The sequence below is a fragment of the Lutra lutra genome, chromosome X, assembly GCF_902655055.1.
Source record: "Lutra lutra chromosome X, mLutLut1.2, whole genome shotgun sequence".
Taxonomy (NCBI): Eukaryota; Metazoa; Chordata; class Mammalia; order Carnivora; family Mustelidae; genus Lutra; species Lutra lutra.
Window position 1 is genome coordinate 58157045 of NC_062296.1, and position 14990 is coordinate 58172034.

The following is a 14990-nucleotide window of genomic DNA, read 5'->3' on the forward strand; positions in this document are numbered from 1 at the left end:
TGAAACAAATAAAAAAAGGCCCACACAACATGAGGCAGGTGGGGCAGGCAAGAAAGCAGGCAGGGGAAGCCTCAGACCCAAGGCATTGCCACATCCTGTCTGAGTCGAGATTCCCCAGCCCAGGCTAGCTCCGGACCCCTGGCTGGCCGTGGGGTAGTGGTCCTGGGGGAGGGTATGATGGGGAGGGGAGGAAAGGCCTGGCCTCAGCGTGGGAGGCTGGCATGGCCATGCTGTCCGCCGGCAACTTCCGAGACAGAGAGAGACAGACAGACAGACAAGACAGACAAACCAGGCGAAGGAGCGATGAGAGCTTTGTTAGCACCCAGCAGACAGGCCAATGGGTGGGCTGACAGGCCAATGGTCGGGTGTTCGGACAGGCAGCGGGAACATACGGGCAGGCGAGCATGAGTCAGGCAGGTAGGCAGGCAGCAAGCGAGGGGGATGCAGCTGGGGGCTGCCCTGTGAGGGGAGTGGCATCCCTCCAGCTGCTGCCTGCTGGGGCCTCGGTCTGCGGCTTAGAACTCAGCTTAGAACTCGGTGTCCACCACGCGGAAAGCTGGCCTGCCTGGAGGGGGAAGCAGAGGGGATGGCTGTTGGTGGGTAAGCAGGCAGGTGGCTGGGGCAGGGAAGAGGGCGAGGGCCACACCTACCTGAGTCAGGCATTGATGAAGACCGAAGGCTGGCCTCCTTTTGTAGCTGGATCTCCTTTAGTGCAAATATGGAAGTAGCTGTGGATGCAGAGAGACACTGGGAAATGACCCACAGGGCCATCCGAGATCACCTCCCACATGGCCCCCTTGGGGGAATTAGAAAAAGCTGCCTTTTCTTTGAGAGGCTTGACTTTTGCCTATCAAACAATCCTTACACACAGACCAGCTACAGCTAGGGAATATGGAATATGGACTATTACATGATGCCAGAGAATCAGTAATTCTGTCAAGTATGACAATGGTACTGCAATTACCACCTGCTGAGTCAGATGATGGTGCTTGGGATTTTAGTTTAATCTAGTGGGGAGATGCAGGAAGTGGGCCATTTTTTAAAGGTATATAATATTGTTATGAAAAATATTTTAGAGACACATGCTGAAATTTATAGATGAATGACCTATCTGGGATCTGATTCAAAATAATCAGAGGGAATACAGATAAAACCATATTGGCCACAAGTTGACGACCTGTTGGGAATACTTGGGGACTCATATTATTTGGTCTAATAGATAAATATATATAATTTTACTTATTTTTTTTCTTAAAAAGATCTTATTGGGGCAGGCTCCTGGGTGGCTCAGTTAAGGGTCTGCCTTTGGCTCAGGTCATGATCCTAGGGTCCTGGGATTGAGCCTCATGTCGGGCTCTCTGCTCAGCTGGGAGCCTGCTTCTCCCTCTCTCCTTCTGCCTGCCGCTCCCCCTGCTTGTGGTCACTTTCTGTGTCAAATAAAATCTTTAAAATAAAAATCTTATTTAAAAAAGAGAGAGAGATAGAAAGAGGAGTATGGGGAGGGACAGAGGGGAGGGAGAGGGACAAGCAGACTCCACAGAGCCCAGTGTGGGGCTCGAACTCACTACCCTGAGATCATGACCTGCGCCAACACCAAGAGTCAAATGCTTAACCAACTGAGCCACCTAGGTGCCCCTATTTATTTTTTTTTTATTTTTATTTTTTAAAGATATTATTTATTTATTTGACAGAGAGATCACAAGCAGGCAGAGAGGCAGGCAGAGAGAGAGGAGGAAGCAGGCTCCCTGCTGAGCAGAGAGCCCGATGTGGGGCTCGATCCCAGGACTCCGAGACCATGACCCGAGCCGAAGGCAGCGGCTTAACCCACTGAGCCACCCAGGCGCCCCACCTATTTATTTTTTTTAAAGTAACCTCTATAGCTAATGTGGGACTCAAACTCACAACCCTAAGATCAAGAGTCATATCTCCACTGACTGAACCAGGCTGGCGCCCCCAAATATATAAAGGGACGCCTGGGTGGTGCAGTCAGTTGAGCGTCGGGACTCCTGGTTTTGGCTCAGGTCATGATCTCAGGGTCCTGAAACCGTGTCGGGCTCTGCTGCTTTAAGACTCTACTCTCTCCCTCTCCCTCAACCCCTCCCCACCACACACCCCCTCCAAAATAAATAAATCTTTGGGGTGCCTGGACGGCTCAGTCAGTTAAGCGTCCAACTCTTGGTTTTGGCGCAGGTCATGATCTCAGGGTCCTGGGATCGAGACCCGTGTCGGGGTCCACGCTCTGCTGGGAATCTGCTTGAGGACTTTTCTTCCTACCCCTCTGAGCCCCTCACTCACACTTTCTATTGGAAATAAATCAATCTTTAAAATAAAAAAGAGAACACCCCGTGTGATTACGTTTCTGCATAGTACCAAGAATGGGGAAAACCCATGCTGTTAGAAGTCCAACTAGTGGTAATCCTTGGGAAGGGGTTAGGAATAACTAAATGAAATAAGAGGGCACCTTCAGGGAAGCTCCTCATATCTTATTTCTTCTTTCTTTTTTTTAAGGTTAGAAAGAGAGCGAGCGAGCACGAGCACAAGCAGGGGGAGCAGCAGGCAGAGGGAGTGGGAGCAGACTCCCCACTGAGCAGAGAGCCTGATGCAGGACTTGATCCCAGGACCCTGGGATCATGACCTGAGACAAAGGCAGATGCCTAACAGACTAAGCCACCCAGGCGTCCCTCATATCCTATTTTTTGGCCCGTATGCCAGTTACACAGATGTGTTTAGTTTGTGAAAATTCACTGTGATGTATACTTACGATCTGTGCATTTCATATATATTTTATAAGAAAATGTTTACTAGAAAAAGGGAAAGTGATGTTGCATCTATTTTTATGTATGTTTGAAAATTCCCAGGAAAGGTAAAAAGGAACCGAAAACCAAGTTAATTTTTGTAATAAACGCATCACGTGTCTGAACAAGGGTGTGCTACCCCAGAGGTGACACAGCCAGAGCCCTGCACAACCTGCCCAGCATCTTGTCCCCCACAGCCCCCCACCAGCTTTACTCACTGTCAGGAAGTTTGTGGATCCGCTCCCCCAGACTGAGGAAGAATGGATGTTTCATGGCATCCTCTGCGGAGATCCGATTGCGACCTTCAAACTGAGTGGGGGACAGGTGTGGGGAGGGCAAGGGGTGGTGAGGGCGGTGGCGGTGTACTGAACACCTTCAACAAGCAGGCCTCTCTTCCTCCCCACCCAAGACCATGCCCCTGGAGCTCCCCCGTTTCCCCACCCCTAGAATCCCCTAACCCTCAAGGCTGGCCCAGGAAGGTGGACTCACCTGCAGCAGCTTGTTGAGGAGGTCAGCCCCATCGCTGTCAAGTCTACAGCAAGGACAAGGGGACCTGCTTTAAATTGAGTTTGGGCACTCTGGCCCCTAACATTCGCCCACCCACCCACCAGTCTCACCGGGGTGCATGGCTCAAAAGGGCCTCGGCTCGATACTTGGGGTAGTTGTATGTCTTGAACTCTTCGTTGGACAGAATGCCTGGCCACGTCTCCTCGGTTGGGGTTCCTGGTGGGGAAGAATTACCCTAAGCATTCACAGGGCGTCACTAAATGTCCCCACGGCTCCTAGGGCCCATTCCTCCTCACCCAAGATGCGGAAGATGAAGTGCAGCTGTTCCTCCACGGTGGAGCCTGGGAAGAGGGGCCGGCCTGTGGCCATCTCATAGAAGATGCAGCCCACACCCCTAGGCAGGGAGGGCACAGTGAAAAGGGAGGCAGTCAGCTGACTGGCCATTGTGACCAAGCCACCGCCTTCACTACACAGCTCCTGCCACACTTCCACCTGTCCTCACCACATGTCAATCTGGGTAGAGTAGTCCGTGGACCCAAGCAGAATGTCAGGGGGTCGGTACCACAGTGTCACCACCTCATTGGAGTAGGTCTTCGTTGGAATCGACTTAGCTCGGGCCAGGCCTGGGAGGTTGAGAGAAGGGGCAGCTGGAATTGAGGAGGTCCCAGGCAGTCTGGGGGAGAGGACAGCTGGGATGGAGAGCATTTTAAGCAAAGCCCGGAGAAGCTGAAGGGGACTGAGATTAGGTGGTCATGAAGGAGGGACTGAGAGGATAAGGCTGGGGAGTCATGGGGAAGAAGGGGGAGGCCAGGGTACCAAAATCTGCCAGCTTCAGTTCTCCTCTCTCGTTGATGAGCAGGTTTTGGGGCTTGAGGTCTCGGTGTAGCACCTTCTGCCGGTGGCAGTAGGCCAGGCCACGGAGCAGCTGGAACAGGAACAGCTAGGGACCCAGGAAGGGCAGGTGGAGGTCAAAGTATATCCAGCAGCCCGACCCCCAGCAGACACTGCTCCCCCTCCCAAACACAGACACTGAGCCCAGAGCCTTATCTCACGGAAGAGGACAGGGTCCCAATGCCCTCCAAGGGCTCCCAGCAAAAAAGCCAAACGGGAAAAGTCTGTTTCTGGGAGATTTGTGGGGTGGAGTGGGTGAGTGGGGGCCCCCGTGTGCCCCCGCTTCCTGCCCCACACCCACTTTCACGTTGTGCATGTTGATGACGTTCCCACAGTCATCCAGGTACTGCTTCAGGTCCTTGTCCTGAGGAGAGGAGAGGAGATCCAGGAGAAAAGAGGGGACAGTGGCCATCTCCCCACCCCACTCCAGGACCAACCACCACTCAACCTTACCAGGTACTCAAAGACAAGGGTGAGGGACTTCTCCGTGTGGATAATGTCATGTAGCGTGACGATGTTGGCATGTTTGAGGTCCTTGAGCAGGGACACTGCAGGAAGCATGGGAATGAGATGGGGGAAGAGTTAGGACCCCACCCTCAGGATAGAGGCAAGGATGAGGACCAGACAGGGATGAGCCCAAGGTTCCTTTCTTTCCCCGTGCACTCTGGGGTGGCGGCTCATAGCCACTGGCTCTATCCCACCCGGTGCTAGGGAGGGTGCTCCTATGTTCCAGATGTGGAAACTAAGGCTCAGAGAAGAAGTTTGGAGCAAGAAGCAAGAACCTGGGCTTATAGCCCCAGGCTTATGTGACATTAGATATTCACAACCTGTCTTTGCTTTCTGGAAAGGGGTTTTGCTTCAACCCTCAGTACAAAGGCTCGCAGCTTCTATGAAATGGGAGTTTGCACATGTAACTTCTATGTAATTCAAGCACATTCCGTGGGACAGTCAGACTAGAAACTGTCATGTCAAGGAAACGTTAGCACTTCCACGGGTGCTCTCAGAACCGGACAAAGCAAGCACTCTGCTTTCTAATTCCTTGGCCTCTTCTCCGAACAGGAACAGATCCCTGATTACCTTGATTATGACCTAGATATCTGCATGATGGGCACTTTCTCCTGAAGGCCAGAGTGTCAGAAGCGAAGTCTCAAAACCCCCAGTCTCTGTTCTCACCGTGGGGCGTGTATGCATGAGCCATGGGGAGAGCCCGGGAAGCCTGGGACGGCCTTCCTGGGTGTCTGTACCTTCCCGGATGGCGGTGCAGGGAGCCCCCTCTTCGTGTTCCAGTCTGATCTCCTTGAGTGCCACAAGGTTGTCTGTGAGCTTGCTTTTGCCTTTGTAGACGGTGGCATAGGTACCCTGGAGTGTGAGGAAGAGTGACAGGAAAGGAGCTGGAAGCTGCGGGAAGCTCTCGCGGCCCCCTATCCCCCCTCACAGGCCTCCCGATTGTCTCTCACCTCACCCAGCTTGTCCAGCTTGATGTACGTCTCCAGTTTCCCAAAGCCAATCTCAGACTGTGGGGTAAAGGGGCAGATTGAAGCAGGCTCACGGGAGGGGCCGGGGAAGAGAGAAGTGGGCAGAGGTGAGGCGAGGCCAGAAGCAGGAGATGCTCACCAGGCTGACGCGGCGGAGGCGGCGGCTGAGAGGCTTGTCAAAGATGGGGCTGTTGAGGGTCAACTTCTCAAGGTAGCCCTCAGGCAGCCGGATATCGGCTGGGAGCGACAGGCGCTTGTTGATGTCCTAGCAGGCAAGATAGGTGGGAAGACCATGAGTGCCACCTTCCCGGGTTCCACCCTCTTCTCTCGTCCCCCCACCAGCCAGAGGGGGTTAAGCACCTCGGTGGAGATCTTGCGTGGGGGATGGTTGCGCATGCGCACCCTCACTGGCGACTGCACCTCATCCGAGGACGTGGCTGAAGCCTGGTCACTCTCCCCATCAGACCCCATCTTCAAGTCCTCATGTACAATCTCTGGTAGTGAGGACAGGGGGAGGAGGGCAGACCAGTTGAGGTCCAGAGCCCCAGGAACCCCCTCCCCTGCGGAACACACTGCTTCATCACACATGTACACACAAGCCCCCCCAAGCCGCCTGGAGTCCCTCAGGCGAGGGTGGCAAGGCCCAGGGAGGTTCAGACAAGTCGCGGTGGGCTGAGTAGGGGTGGAGAGGCAATAGTCACCTAGTGGAGCACCCCCATTCCACGGGTGAGCGGAGATTGGTGCTGGCCCGGGCCAGGAGGCAGGCAGTGGCAGAGTAGCCAAAGGCCCTGGGAAGGCGGGCCCAGGGCAGGAAGGCACCCATAGGCCTGAGGGGGCCATAGCGGAGTGCAGGGGAAGGGCAAAGGGAAGGCTGGGCAGCTGCAGCAGGCAGGGCACTCTTCCTCCCCCTGAGGCCTGGGCACAAAGCCAAGGAGAGGGACACAGATGGACAGATAGAGGGTGCTGAGAGGATGGCAGGGAGGGGGAGAAAACAGAGAAAGGAAAATGGAAATAATACAAGTCTAAGGGGAACTAGGCTGGGAGGCAGCTTCTGGGGACCAGTGCCGGGGGCAGGAGTGATCGGTGGACCTACCTGGTGCAGAGCTGAGTGGGCCCCGTCCGGAGCGAGGTTCCGCAGGAGCGGCACGAGTAGGTACCTCTCCAAGGTCACTGCCACCGCCACCCCCACTCTCATCCAGGCCTATCTGTTCAGGGGCACCATTGGTCTTGTCCACACCTCGGCCCCCTCGGAGTGTCATCGACAGCTGCCGCTTGATCTTCTTCATCCGATCCATGGCGACCTGAGCAGGAGGGATAGATGGGAATGGGTCCCACGTTAGCACTTGCCTGATCATCATGGGCCCCCTAAAGCCCAAGATAACTTAGTGAGGTACACTGACATGAACCTATGTCAGTGCCCACCCAACCCCTGTGGAGGCCTTGAAACACTTGGGATTCCCAGAAACCTGGCACAGATGGGGACCCTTGTCAGTGCCCACCCACCTACAGCCAGCCCCTGGGAACCCCGCTCCTGAGTAGCGCACCTGGGTGTTGAGGCCTGGGTGGCTGGCTGAGGGCAAGGGCCCAACTGGTGGACTGTTGGCCTCTATGGGGGCAGCCTCACTGTGGGAACAAAGGCCTCCACAGCAGGCATTCTCAGGTGCAGTGATGGGCCCAGCTGTGGGTGGGGCGAGGCGCTCTCCCAGGACTGAGGGGCCACCAATACAGCCCTGGACTCGCCCATAGAATGGCATGTTCCACCGGCACCAGCCCCACATCGCCCCCCAACTGCCAAGGCAGAATGTTCCCCACAACCATAAGGACCCGCCCGTCTTCCCCAGCAACCATTGTCAAGGTGACTAAGTGGACTACCCTACTGGTCTACTCAAGTGAGGGGTGTACGGAGAGGGGAGTCCTGCCCAGACCCAACCACTGGGTAGGTTGGGGGGGGTGCTGAATCTCAACAGATGCCAGCTGTCCTGAGGGCGCCTGGGAAGTTTCAACCAGGTTGGGACCCTATGGGTCCCACTCAAGATTTTTATAAGCCAGGCCTTATAAAAATTTTTTCTCCTTGAGAGTGCACATCTCCCTTATCACCCCAAATAAATGTCCCAGTCCTCAAGGGTGGCCCACAAGGTCTTATCCTATTCACCCCATTAGCTTCCTGACCTCACCTCCCCCCCTCCACAACTATTGCCAGTTGCTGTTCTGCAACCACAACCAGCAGTCCCACCTCAGGGCCTTTGCACTGGCTGTTCCTGGTGCGTGGAATACCCTTCCCCCAGATTTCAAAATAGCTCACTCCCTCACCCTCTTCGGACCCTTGCTCAAATACCACCTTTTTCATGGATAATCCTCCACAAATAACCCTACTTAAAATCTCAACCATACTGAGCTCCCCCTTACTTTGCCAAATTATCCCCCCAGCACTTATCACCTCCTCAGAAATGATATCACCTACTTATTGGTTTCTATATTCTTAACTGTCTGTCTCCTCACCGCCATAACTAGAAGATCAGCTCCGCCAGAGTAGATTTCTGTCTGTTTAGGTCACGGCTATATCCTGAGGACCTGGAACAGTGACTGACACAAAGTAGACGCTCAAAAAGTGCTTACGGCAGAAATTAATGAATCAGGGGGCTGAGGGCCTAAGACCAATCCCCACCCGGATGGGCAGGGTAGGTCTGCTACTTGTGAACAACTCCAGAAAATGTGGCCCAGGGACACTGGCATCGCGGGAAGATGACCTAGATGGGGCCGCTGGAGGGAATAGGGCCACCAAAAGGCTGAGGCTGGCCTTCTTCTGCTTCCTCCTGGGCTCCAGGCCAGCAAGGTGGGGGAAAGACCTGGCCTAGGAACCATCTGGACTCACAGCGGGCCTAAGATGGCCCTGGGCCCAAGGGAAGTAGAGCTAGAGAGGAGGTGGGAGGATGAGGTGGGGCTGGATTTGAGGAGAGAAGTGGGTTATCTGTTACCTTGAAATCAGGCACTTACACCACTGGTCCCTACACCCTGCTTCTGCCTGCCTGGCCTCACCACCCCCAGGAGGAGCAGAGGTGCCAGCCTAGCAGAGAGACCCCAGTAAAGAGGATGAGGTCCATTCAGAGAACCCAGGAGAACCACAAAAATCCTGACCCAGTAGAGGCCGAACACTGGACCTGAAGCTGAAGAAGGAGAAGCATGGCCAGCCCCAAAGGCAGTCTTGCATCCATGGTACAAATACTCAGTCGGCTTTGCCTGTAACAGTGGCAGGGAATGGGGCATCTGGGGGGACGGTAAGTAGGGCTGGATGGAAGATGAGGAGGGAGCCAGAAGGAGCCAGGGTCCATGACCTCAAACTGGAAACTCCAAGAGCTGAACATGTTCCAGAGTTCAGTTTTGGGGGGATTTTAGGAAGACAGGATACAAAATCTGTGTATCACGCAACATTCCCAGCAGGGGTGCCCTGGGCAGACCTTTGTGAACAGAGACACTTGAACATTAATATACAATAAAACTTTTAAATATTATTATTTCCATTTTCTGAGCTTTTTAAGAGTTCAGAATAGTAAAGGAAGGAACAAGAAACTGGATACACAACTCCACTCAAAAAAAGGGCATATGTCCTTCCTGACACTCCGAGGACATACACCCATCCTCAGAATACTCTCACACCCAAAGGCACTCATCACCTCACACCACACTGTCCACTGAAGACATAGTCATCATACTCTAGTCATCACAGTCACCACACAACTCGCACCGAGAATAAGACATCCTCATCCTGTCCAGACCCCTATAAGCACAAACTGGGCCCTCAAGAATGCCTCCCTACATGTTAACAGCACCTGCAATTTCCCCATTTATTTCTAACTCCCATCAGCACAGGAAGCCCCAACAGAGCAGAGAACTGTTTGTATAGGCTCAGGCTCCTCTAAGTTAACTCTCACCGCCACATTCTTGGGTGCCTCCTAGGCCAAGTTGCCTGTTAGCTTCTCCAAAGCACTTACCCCCATTAACACGCTGTTCCCTGTGCATGATTCTGACCCCTATTAACATGCACTTGGGACCCTCTACAGCTGACCCAAATAAGCACTCACTGGACCTTCACACTGCCCTGAATCTCATTAACATGAAGTGAAACTTGCCAGTCCCTGACCTGTTTTGCCCACTCAGACCCCTCCACGGCTGTAACTATCAGTAAACCCATATTCTGGTCCTCTCACTATCCTGTCCCCACCACCCCCCATCAGCACAAGCTGGACCTTCACTTCACCCTGACCTCTATTAGCACACACTGGGCCTCACACAGTGCCTCCCCATTAGCACACCCTGAACCCTTCACTCAGCCCCATTCCCCAGGGACATACCAACACAGTGTTCTATAATGGCCTGACCCTCATTAGCGCACCCAGGTCTTCATTCTGCCTGGAGCACCATTAGCACACACTTCAGCCCTCCAGGGTTCTGAATCCACTTTATCACACCTAGACCTTCACATATTCCTGTCCTTTATTTCTCTTTGCTTCAAATATTTAACACCTATAATGCCTGTTGGTTCACACCTGAACCCCTTCACAACCCTGATTCTCCTTACCGCATCCCCTGGAACCTCAGCACACTGCAGCCCCCCATGGACAAAAGCACACTGTCTTCACAACGTTCTGACGCTCACTAGCATTTTCCAGACCCGATACGGCTCTGACTCTTCCCCCAATGGCACACATTTAAGCACCTCCAAGGCTGGTCACTAGATTTTCATATGTAACTGTCCCTTATTGCATCCTGGAGTCTCACATCCCATTCTCATGGATGGCTGGGGATGAACGGACACGGACGGACACACACACACACACACACACACACACCATCTTGATCCTTAATATACTGGACCTCTTACAGTGCTAAGACATTTCCCTCACCACCGTGCCCTCCCACCCCACATATATCCGTAACTTCTGGTACCCAGTAGCACAGGCTCAGGTCTTCCACCACTCTGTCCCCGTTAGCATATCCTGGGCCTCATACTACCCAGACCTTTATTAACACACACATGTACCCTTTACATCTATGACCCCCATTAGCACACACTCAACACTCGAGTTCTTCCACTACCCTGACCTCCATGAGCACTCTCTGGACCCCAGCACGCTGCAGTCCCTCACGGACGAATACACAGTACTGACACCATCCTGATGCTCAGTAACACACACAGGACTTCAGAGCCCTGATCCTATTAGCATCCCTTCTATCTCTACCACCTTAACCCCCATTAACACACACGGGGGTCTCTCCACACCTATAACCCTGTTTGCATACCTCAGCATTCCTAACATGCTCTCCCCCTATCACACACCGTCGGGGCCCTTCACTGCCCCCCCCATTAGCACACGCTGGGCCTCAAGCCCTACACAGCGGTTAAGACTTATTACCACACGCTCTGACCCCTCCACAGCTCAGGCCATTAGCAAAGCTCGAGTCTTTCACCACCCACTTCCACATCCTCTAGTCCTTTGATCACCCTGCTCCCCAGTAGCACCCACAGGACTGCCCATCCCCAGTTCCCAGACCGGGCCCAGGGCGGGGCCAAGGTCAGGGAGGCCCCGAATGACCCCCGCCCCGGTGCACTCTGGGAAATTCGCTGGGGGAGGGGGCACATGCCAGGGGTGCAGCCCAGACCCCTGGGCACCGCCCGGGGTCTGGGTTGGTTCTGCAAGAAGAAGGGCAGCCCCCACCCCACGTCTCGGGGACGCGCTCACCGGCGGGGGCGCGCGAGCAACCTCAGCGCCGCGGGGCCGGCGCGGCGGCGCCTGGGGCGGCGGCCCGGGTTGAGGCCGCGCGACCTCCTTCTCCTCCTGTTCGCCGCAGGCGCCCGTCCCAGTAGTCTTCGGCCATGGCTGCTGGGCCCGGGCCGCCGCCGGCTGAGGAGGAGGAGGCGGCGGCGGCGGCGGCGGTTGAGGCGGAGGCGGCGTCCCGCTCAGCCGGCCATGAGCTTGGCCGCTGCGGGCGATGCCCCCGGGCTCGCTGGCGCCCGCTCGAACCCGAGAGCTCACGGCGGCTCGCGGCTCAGAGCCGACTGCTTGCGGAGACGCGGCAGATCCCAGGGCCGAACACCCAACGGCCCAACCGCCGCGCGCGCCGCGCTCCGCGCATGCGCACGCACGCGCTGAAAAGGCTGAAGTGGGAAGGAGGGGACTCACCTCGGACTGCATGTACCAAAAGACCCGTCCGCAGCCGGAGGGGGCCCGGCCATTGCGCGCCCACCGGGGAATGTGGCGCCAGCCCTGGAACGGCGCCAGGGGGAAGTGTAGAGGTTGCTTAGTACTCAGTTCCGATCTTGCTAGAAGTTTACTAGTGCCAAGGTGGGCAGCAGCCGGTAACCAGCGTGCCGGTCACCACTCGGTCCCCCTACTTGGTCTCACTTGGTACATCCCCATGGTGGCAAACGGGACTTTGGCAAGGAGGAAAAAGACAGATGAGGCAGTCAGTCTGAGTTCCTTGAGGTGCCTCGGAAGGCAGGAATTTCAAAGGTTCGCGAGAAGATGACTTTTCTAGGAGAGGCGGCCTGGAGAATCATTGGCCTTTACCACCTTAGATAGGACAGAGTCTAGCCCCGCCCAGCACCCCCCCACCTCCTCTAGCTCATTCCCACTGTGAACGTGTGCGGCCCCGCCCTTTGAGGTTGTCGCCCAGCCAATCGGATTTGCCCCCTGGGGTGAGGCAGAGCAAGAATGAAGGGCGTGGCTGAGCTGAAGAGGCGTGATTTCACTGCTCCGTGCCACGCCTCTGCCAGGTTTTCATTGGCTTTCAGCGCCAGGGGCGGACACTTCTTTTTGTTCGGAGCGCCTCTCTCGCCACAGGCCGAATATTCTGCAAGATGATTGGTCAAAAGAGCGTTCAATCGTCTTTCGCCCCTCCTCTAACCCCTCCCTTCCCCCCCCACCCGAGCAAGACGCACGGGGTGGAGCCTAGGCTGAGAAAAGAGGGAAGGTGGACCTTTAGAGAGGAAGGTGCGTTACTGCGCATGCCTGGGGCTTTGGGGCGGGAGAAGACCTCTTTTCCACCTCACGCGAGTATTTGCGTATGCACCCTGAATTGGGTTTCTTGCCTGCCAGCTCTCAGTTACCTCTTGTCTGCCAGAACCCCGCCCGTGGCTCTTCCCAGGTCTGCGGTTTTCTGTTTTATTTATTGAGCGCCTGTTGTGTGTCAAGCACTGCCAGCACACCTTAAGCCCTCACTCCTCTATGCCTGGAAAACTCCTACACTGTCAACAAGCCCGGCTCAAATGGCGGCAGCTTTTGGCGGGCCTTCTGGGACATCCTTACACTGCACCCCACTCCAAAGCCAGCTTCTCCGCCTCTTCTGGGCTTCTTTTTATGGCAGCCTTGATCACACTGGTTAGAGTATTCTAGTTAAGGTTCATACTAGCGAGGGTTATCAGAGCATGATGATAGTGGAAATACTTGACAAAGACAGAAGTCCCGCCGTGGGCTAGACCATCAGATCCATTACTTCTTTGACCTCATTTTCATTTCCTACCCTTCTTCCTCTCACTCATTTCCTCTCACTGCGCTCCAGACGCATTTGTTCCCTTCAAACTGTTTTTGAATAAAGCAGGCACAATCCAGCCTCAGGGACTTTGCACTTGCTGTTCCCTTTGCCAGGAATATTCTTCTAGATACTCACATGCCTCATCCCTCACTTCTTCCAAGACCTTGCTTTAATGTCACCTTCATGAAGCCTTCCCCGAATACCCTGTTTAAAAATGTCTACCTGCATCCCATTGGAGACCCCCAGACCTGGCCCTACAAACCTTCTGAATGACACTTGTCAACTTCTTACAATTTACTTGTTTGTTCTGGGTCTCACCTAGCAGAACATGAGGCACCCCAAGCTCCCCCCCCACACACCCACGTGCACCCCTCAAGGCAGGGATTTTTTTTTTTTTTTATCCATTGCTGTCTCCAATGCCTAGAATAGTGCCTGTCCCATAGTAAGCACTCAACAAATATTGGGGCAAATGTTCGATGGCAAATAGCTCTAGGTCAAGACAAGAGACAACTGTGTAACACCCTTCCCTTTGTGCCTGCCTGGTGCAGGGGGCTCAGTGAAGTGACCCAAACCCTGCCCACTGAACTCTGGTCTTCTATCTTGTTGGTGTTACAATGGTAGCCAAACAGGACAGAAAATGGCACACGGGGGAGGACTGAGTTATAACCAGGATTCAGGGGTTCCTGCTGAAGCTTTTCTTGATAAAGAAGCGTTTCAGGTACGAATGAGAGAGGAAGGTGATCCAGGAGTTTGGCGGCGAACAAAGGCACGGAAGTGTCTGGAGAATCACGAGTTATAATGGGAGGAGATAGTGGACAAGGAGCTGGGATAGTATCGAAAGGGGACAGAAGTTTGTGTTCAAGTGTCAGATGGTAGCGGCAATGGACCAAGGTGTGGAGTGTTTGGGGAACTCTTAAATGGCAATGGAGAAAGTATCTCTGGCAGGAAAACCTCTCCACTTGACCTAAACAGTTAGCATCACCACTTAATAGATGCCAGAGGTAAAGCACTTCAGTCTCCAACATCCTAGAGGGGAATAAAAAGGAAGTATGGAAGGATGAGGTTACCTAAGCAGAGGAGGCCAGGGAAAAAATAATCACAAGAGGGAGGCAGACAGGGGCATAAGCTGTGCCTGGGGTCTGGAGATGGCCTGGGAGGCGGCAGATGTGGGGGCAGGCTGTGAGGAGTGTCAGGCCAGGTTCAGGGATAGGTTGTGCTACTCCCAGTACCTAGGTATGAATGAAGGAATGAGGGGTCTGTTTTCAAGTGGGAGAAAGAAGTTGGGCTTCTGGCTGGGTGAGGGAGAGGTATGAGTGGCATCCCCAGGCACCAGGTGGCCAGTCTCATTGGTGCTTTCAACTATCTGGAGCCCTCAGTCAAGACCAAGGACTAGCATGGGCAGCTCTGCAGTCCTGAGGGCAGGGGCGGGGTGGGAGCGGCACTGTGGTGAGCCTGCTCCAGCCAATCAACAACCCACAGCTGGCTCTCTTCTCAAAGGTAGGAGGCCTAGGGACAAGCAGACCAGACCTGAGGAGGGAGCAGGGTGGAGTGGGAAAGGGGCTTTTCCTCCACAGATGTTCTCAGCCAAATATTTTCATTAAAAACTGCAAAGTCTGCATAGTCATGGACATTCCTCAGTCCAACAGAGTTGTTCAGGCCCCCTGCAGCTGGGAAGCTGAACAAGGGCTCCATAGGCATTCCTGGTGCTGGGAACCAGGATGGTGAAGACTTGTCCAAGGGCTCAGTGCTTTAAGCCAGATGGGAAGGGATCTGTCTCTCCAGGGACATAAGC

The 14990-nt window shown here is 54.4% G+C and overlaps 1 protein-coding gene across 6 annotated transcripts; it reads right to left on the minus strand.

Moving 5' to 3' along the window:
* Nucleotides 1-294: 294 nt before the first annotated feature.
* CDK16 (cyclin dependent kinase 16) lies at nt 295-12253 on the minus strand. Of its 6 annotated transcripts, XM_047715028.1 has the most exons (17): nt 11848-12252; nt 8168-8251; nt 6762-6969; nt 6029-6162; nt 5808-5933; nt 5651-5707; nt 5438-5552; nt 4647-4741; nt 4495-4557; nt 4119-4242; nt 3805-3925; nt 3599-3696; nt 3413-3518; nt 3285-3348; nt 3014-3104; nt 651-728; nt 295-565 (listed from the first exon to the last, which is right to left on the minus strand). In XM_047715028.1, the coding sequence occupies exons 2-17, from the start codon at nt 8171-8173 to the stop codon at nt 528-530; spliced, it is 1524 nt and encodes a 507-aa protein (XP_047570984.1). In that variant the 5' UTR covers nt 8174-8251; nt 11848-12252; the 3' UTR covers nt 295-527. The 6 variants fall into 6 exon arrangements, with proteins under 6 accessions (XP_047570984.1, XP_047570983.1, XP_047570985.1 ...); XM_047715027.1 differs by lacking the exon at nt 8168-8251 and having other exon boundaries at nt 11848-12253; XM_047715029.1 differs by lacking the exon at nt 8168-8251 and having other exon boundaries at nt 3285-3327; nt 11848-12251.
* Nucleotides 12254-14990: the final 2737 nt, after the last annotated feature.

Bases quoted from the DNA above. Each gene is read 5' to 3' on its own strand.
- CDK16 (XM_047715025.1), bottom strand. From the start codon at position 7,446: ATGTGGGGCTGGTGCCGGTGGAACATGCCATTCTATGGGCGAGTCCAG. The intron at 3,926-4,118 runs GTACCCTGGCCT...TCAACCTCCCAG, and splicing joins ACTGAAGCTGGCAGATTTTG to GCCTGGCCCGAGCTAAGTCG. The intron at 729-3,013 runs GTGAGTAAAGCT...CTGCATCCACAG, and splicing joins GATCCACAAACTTCCTGACA to CTACTTCCATATTTGCACTA.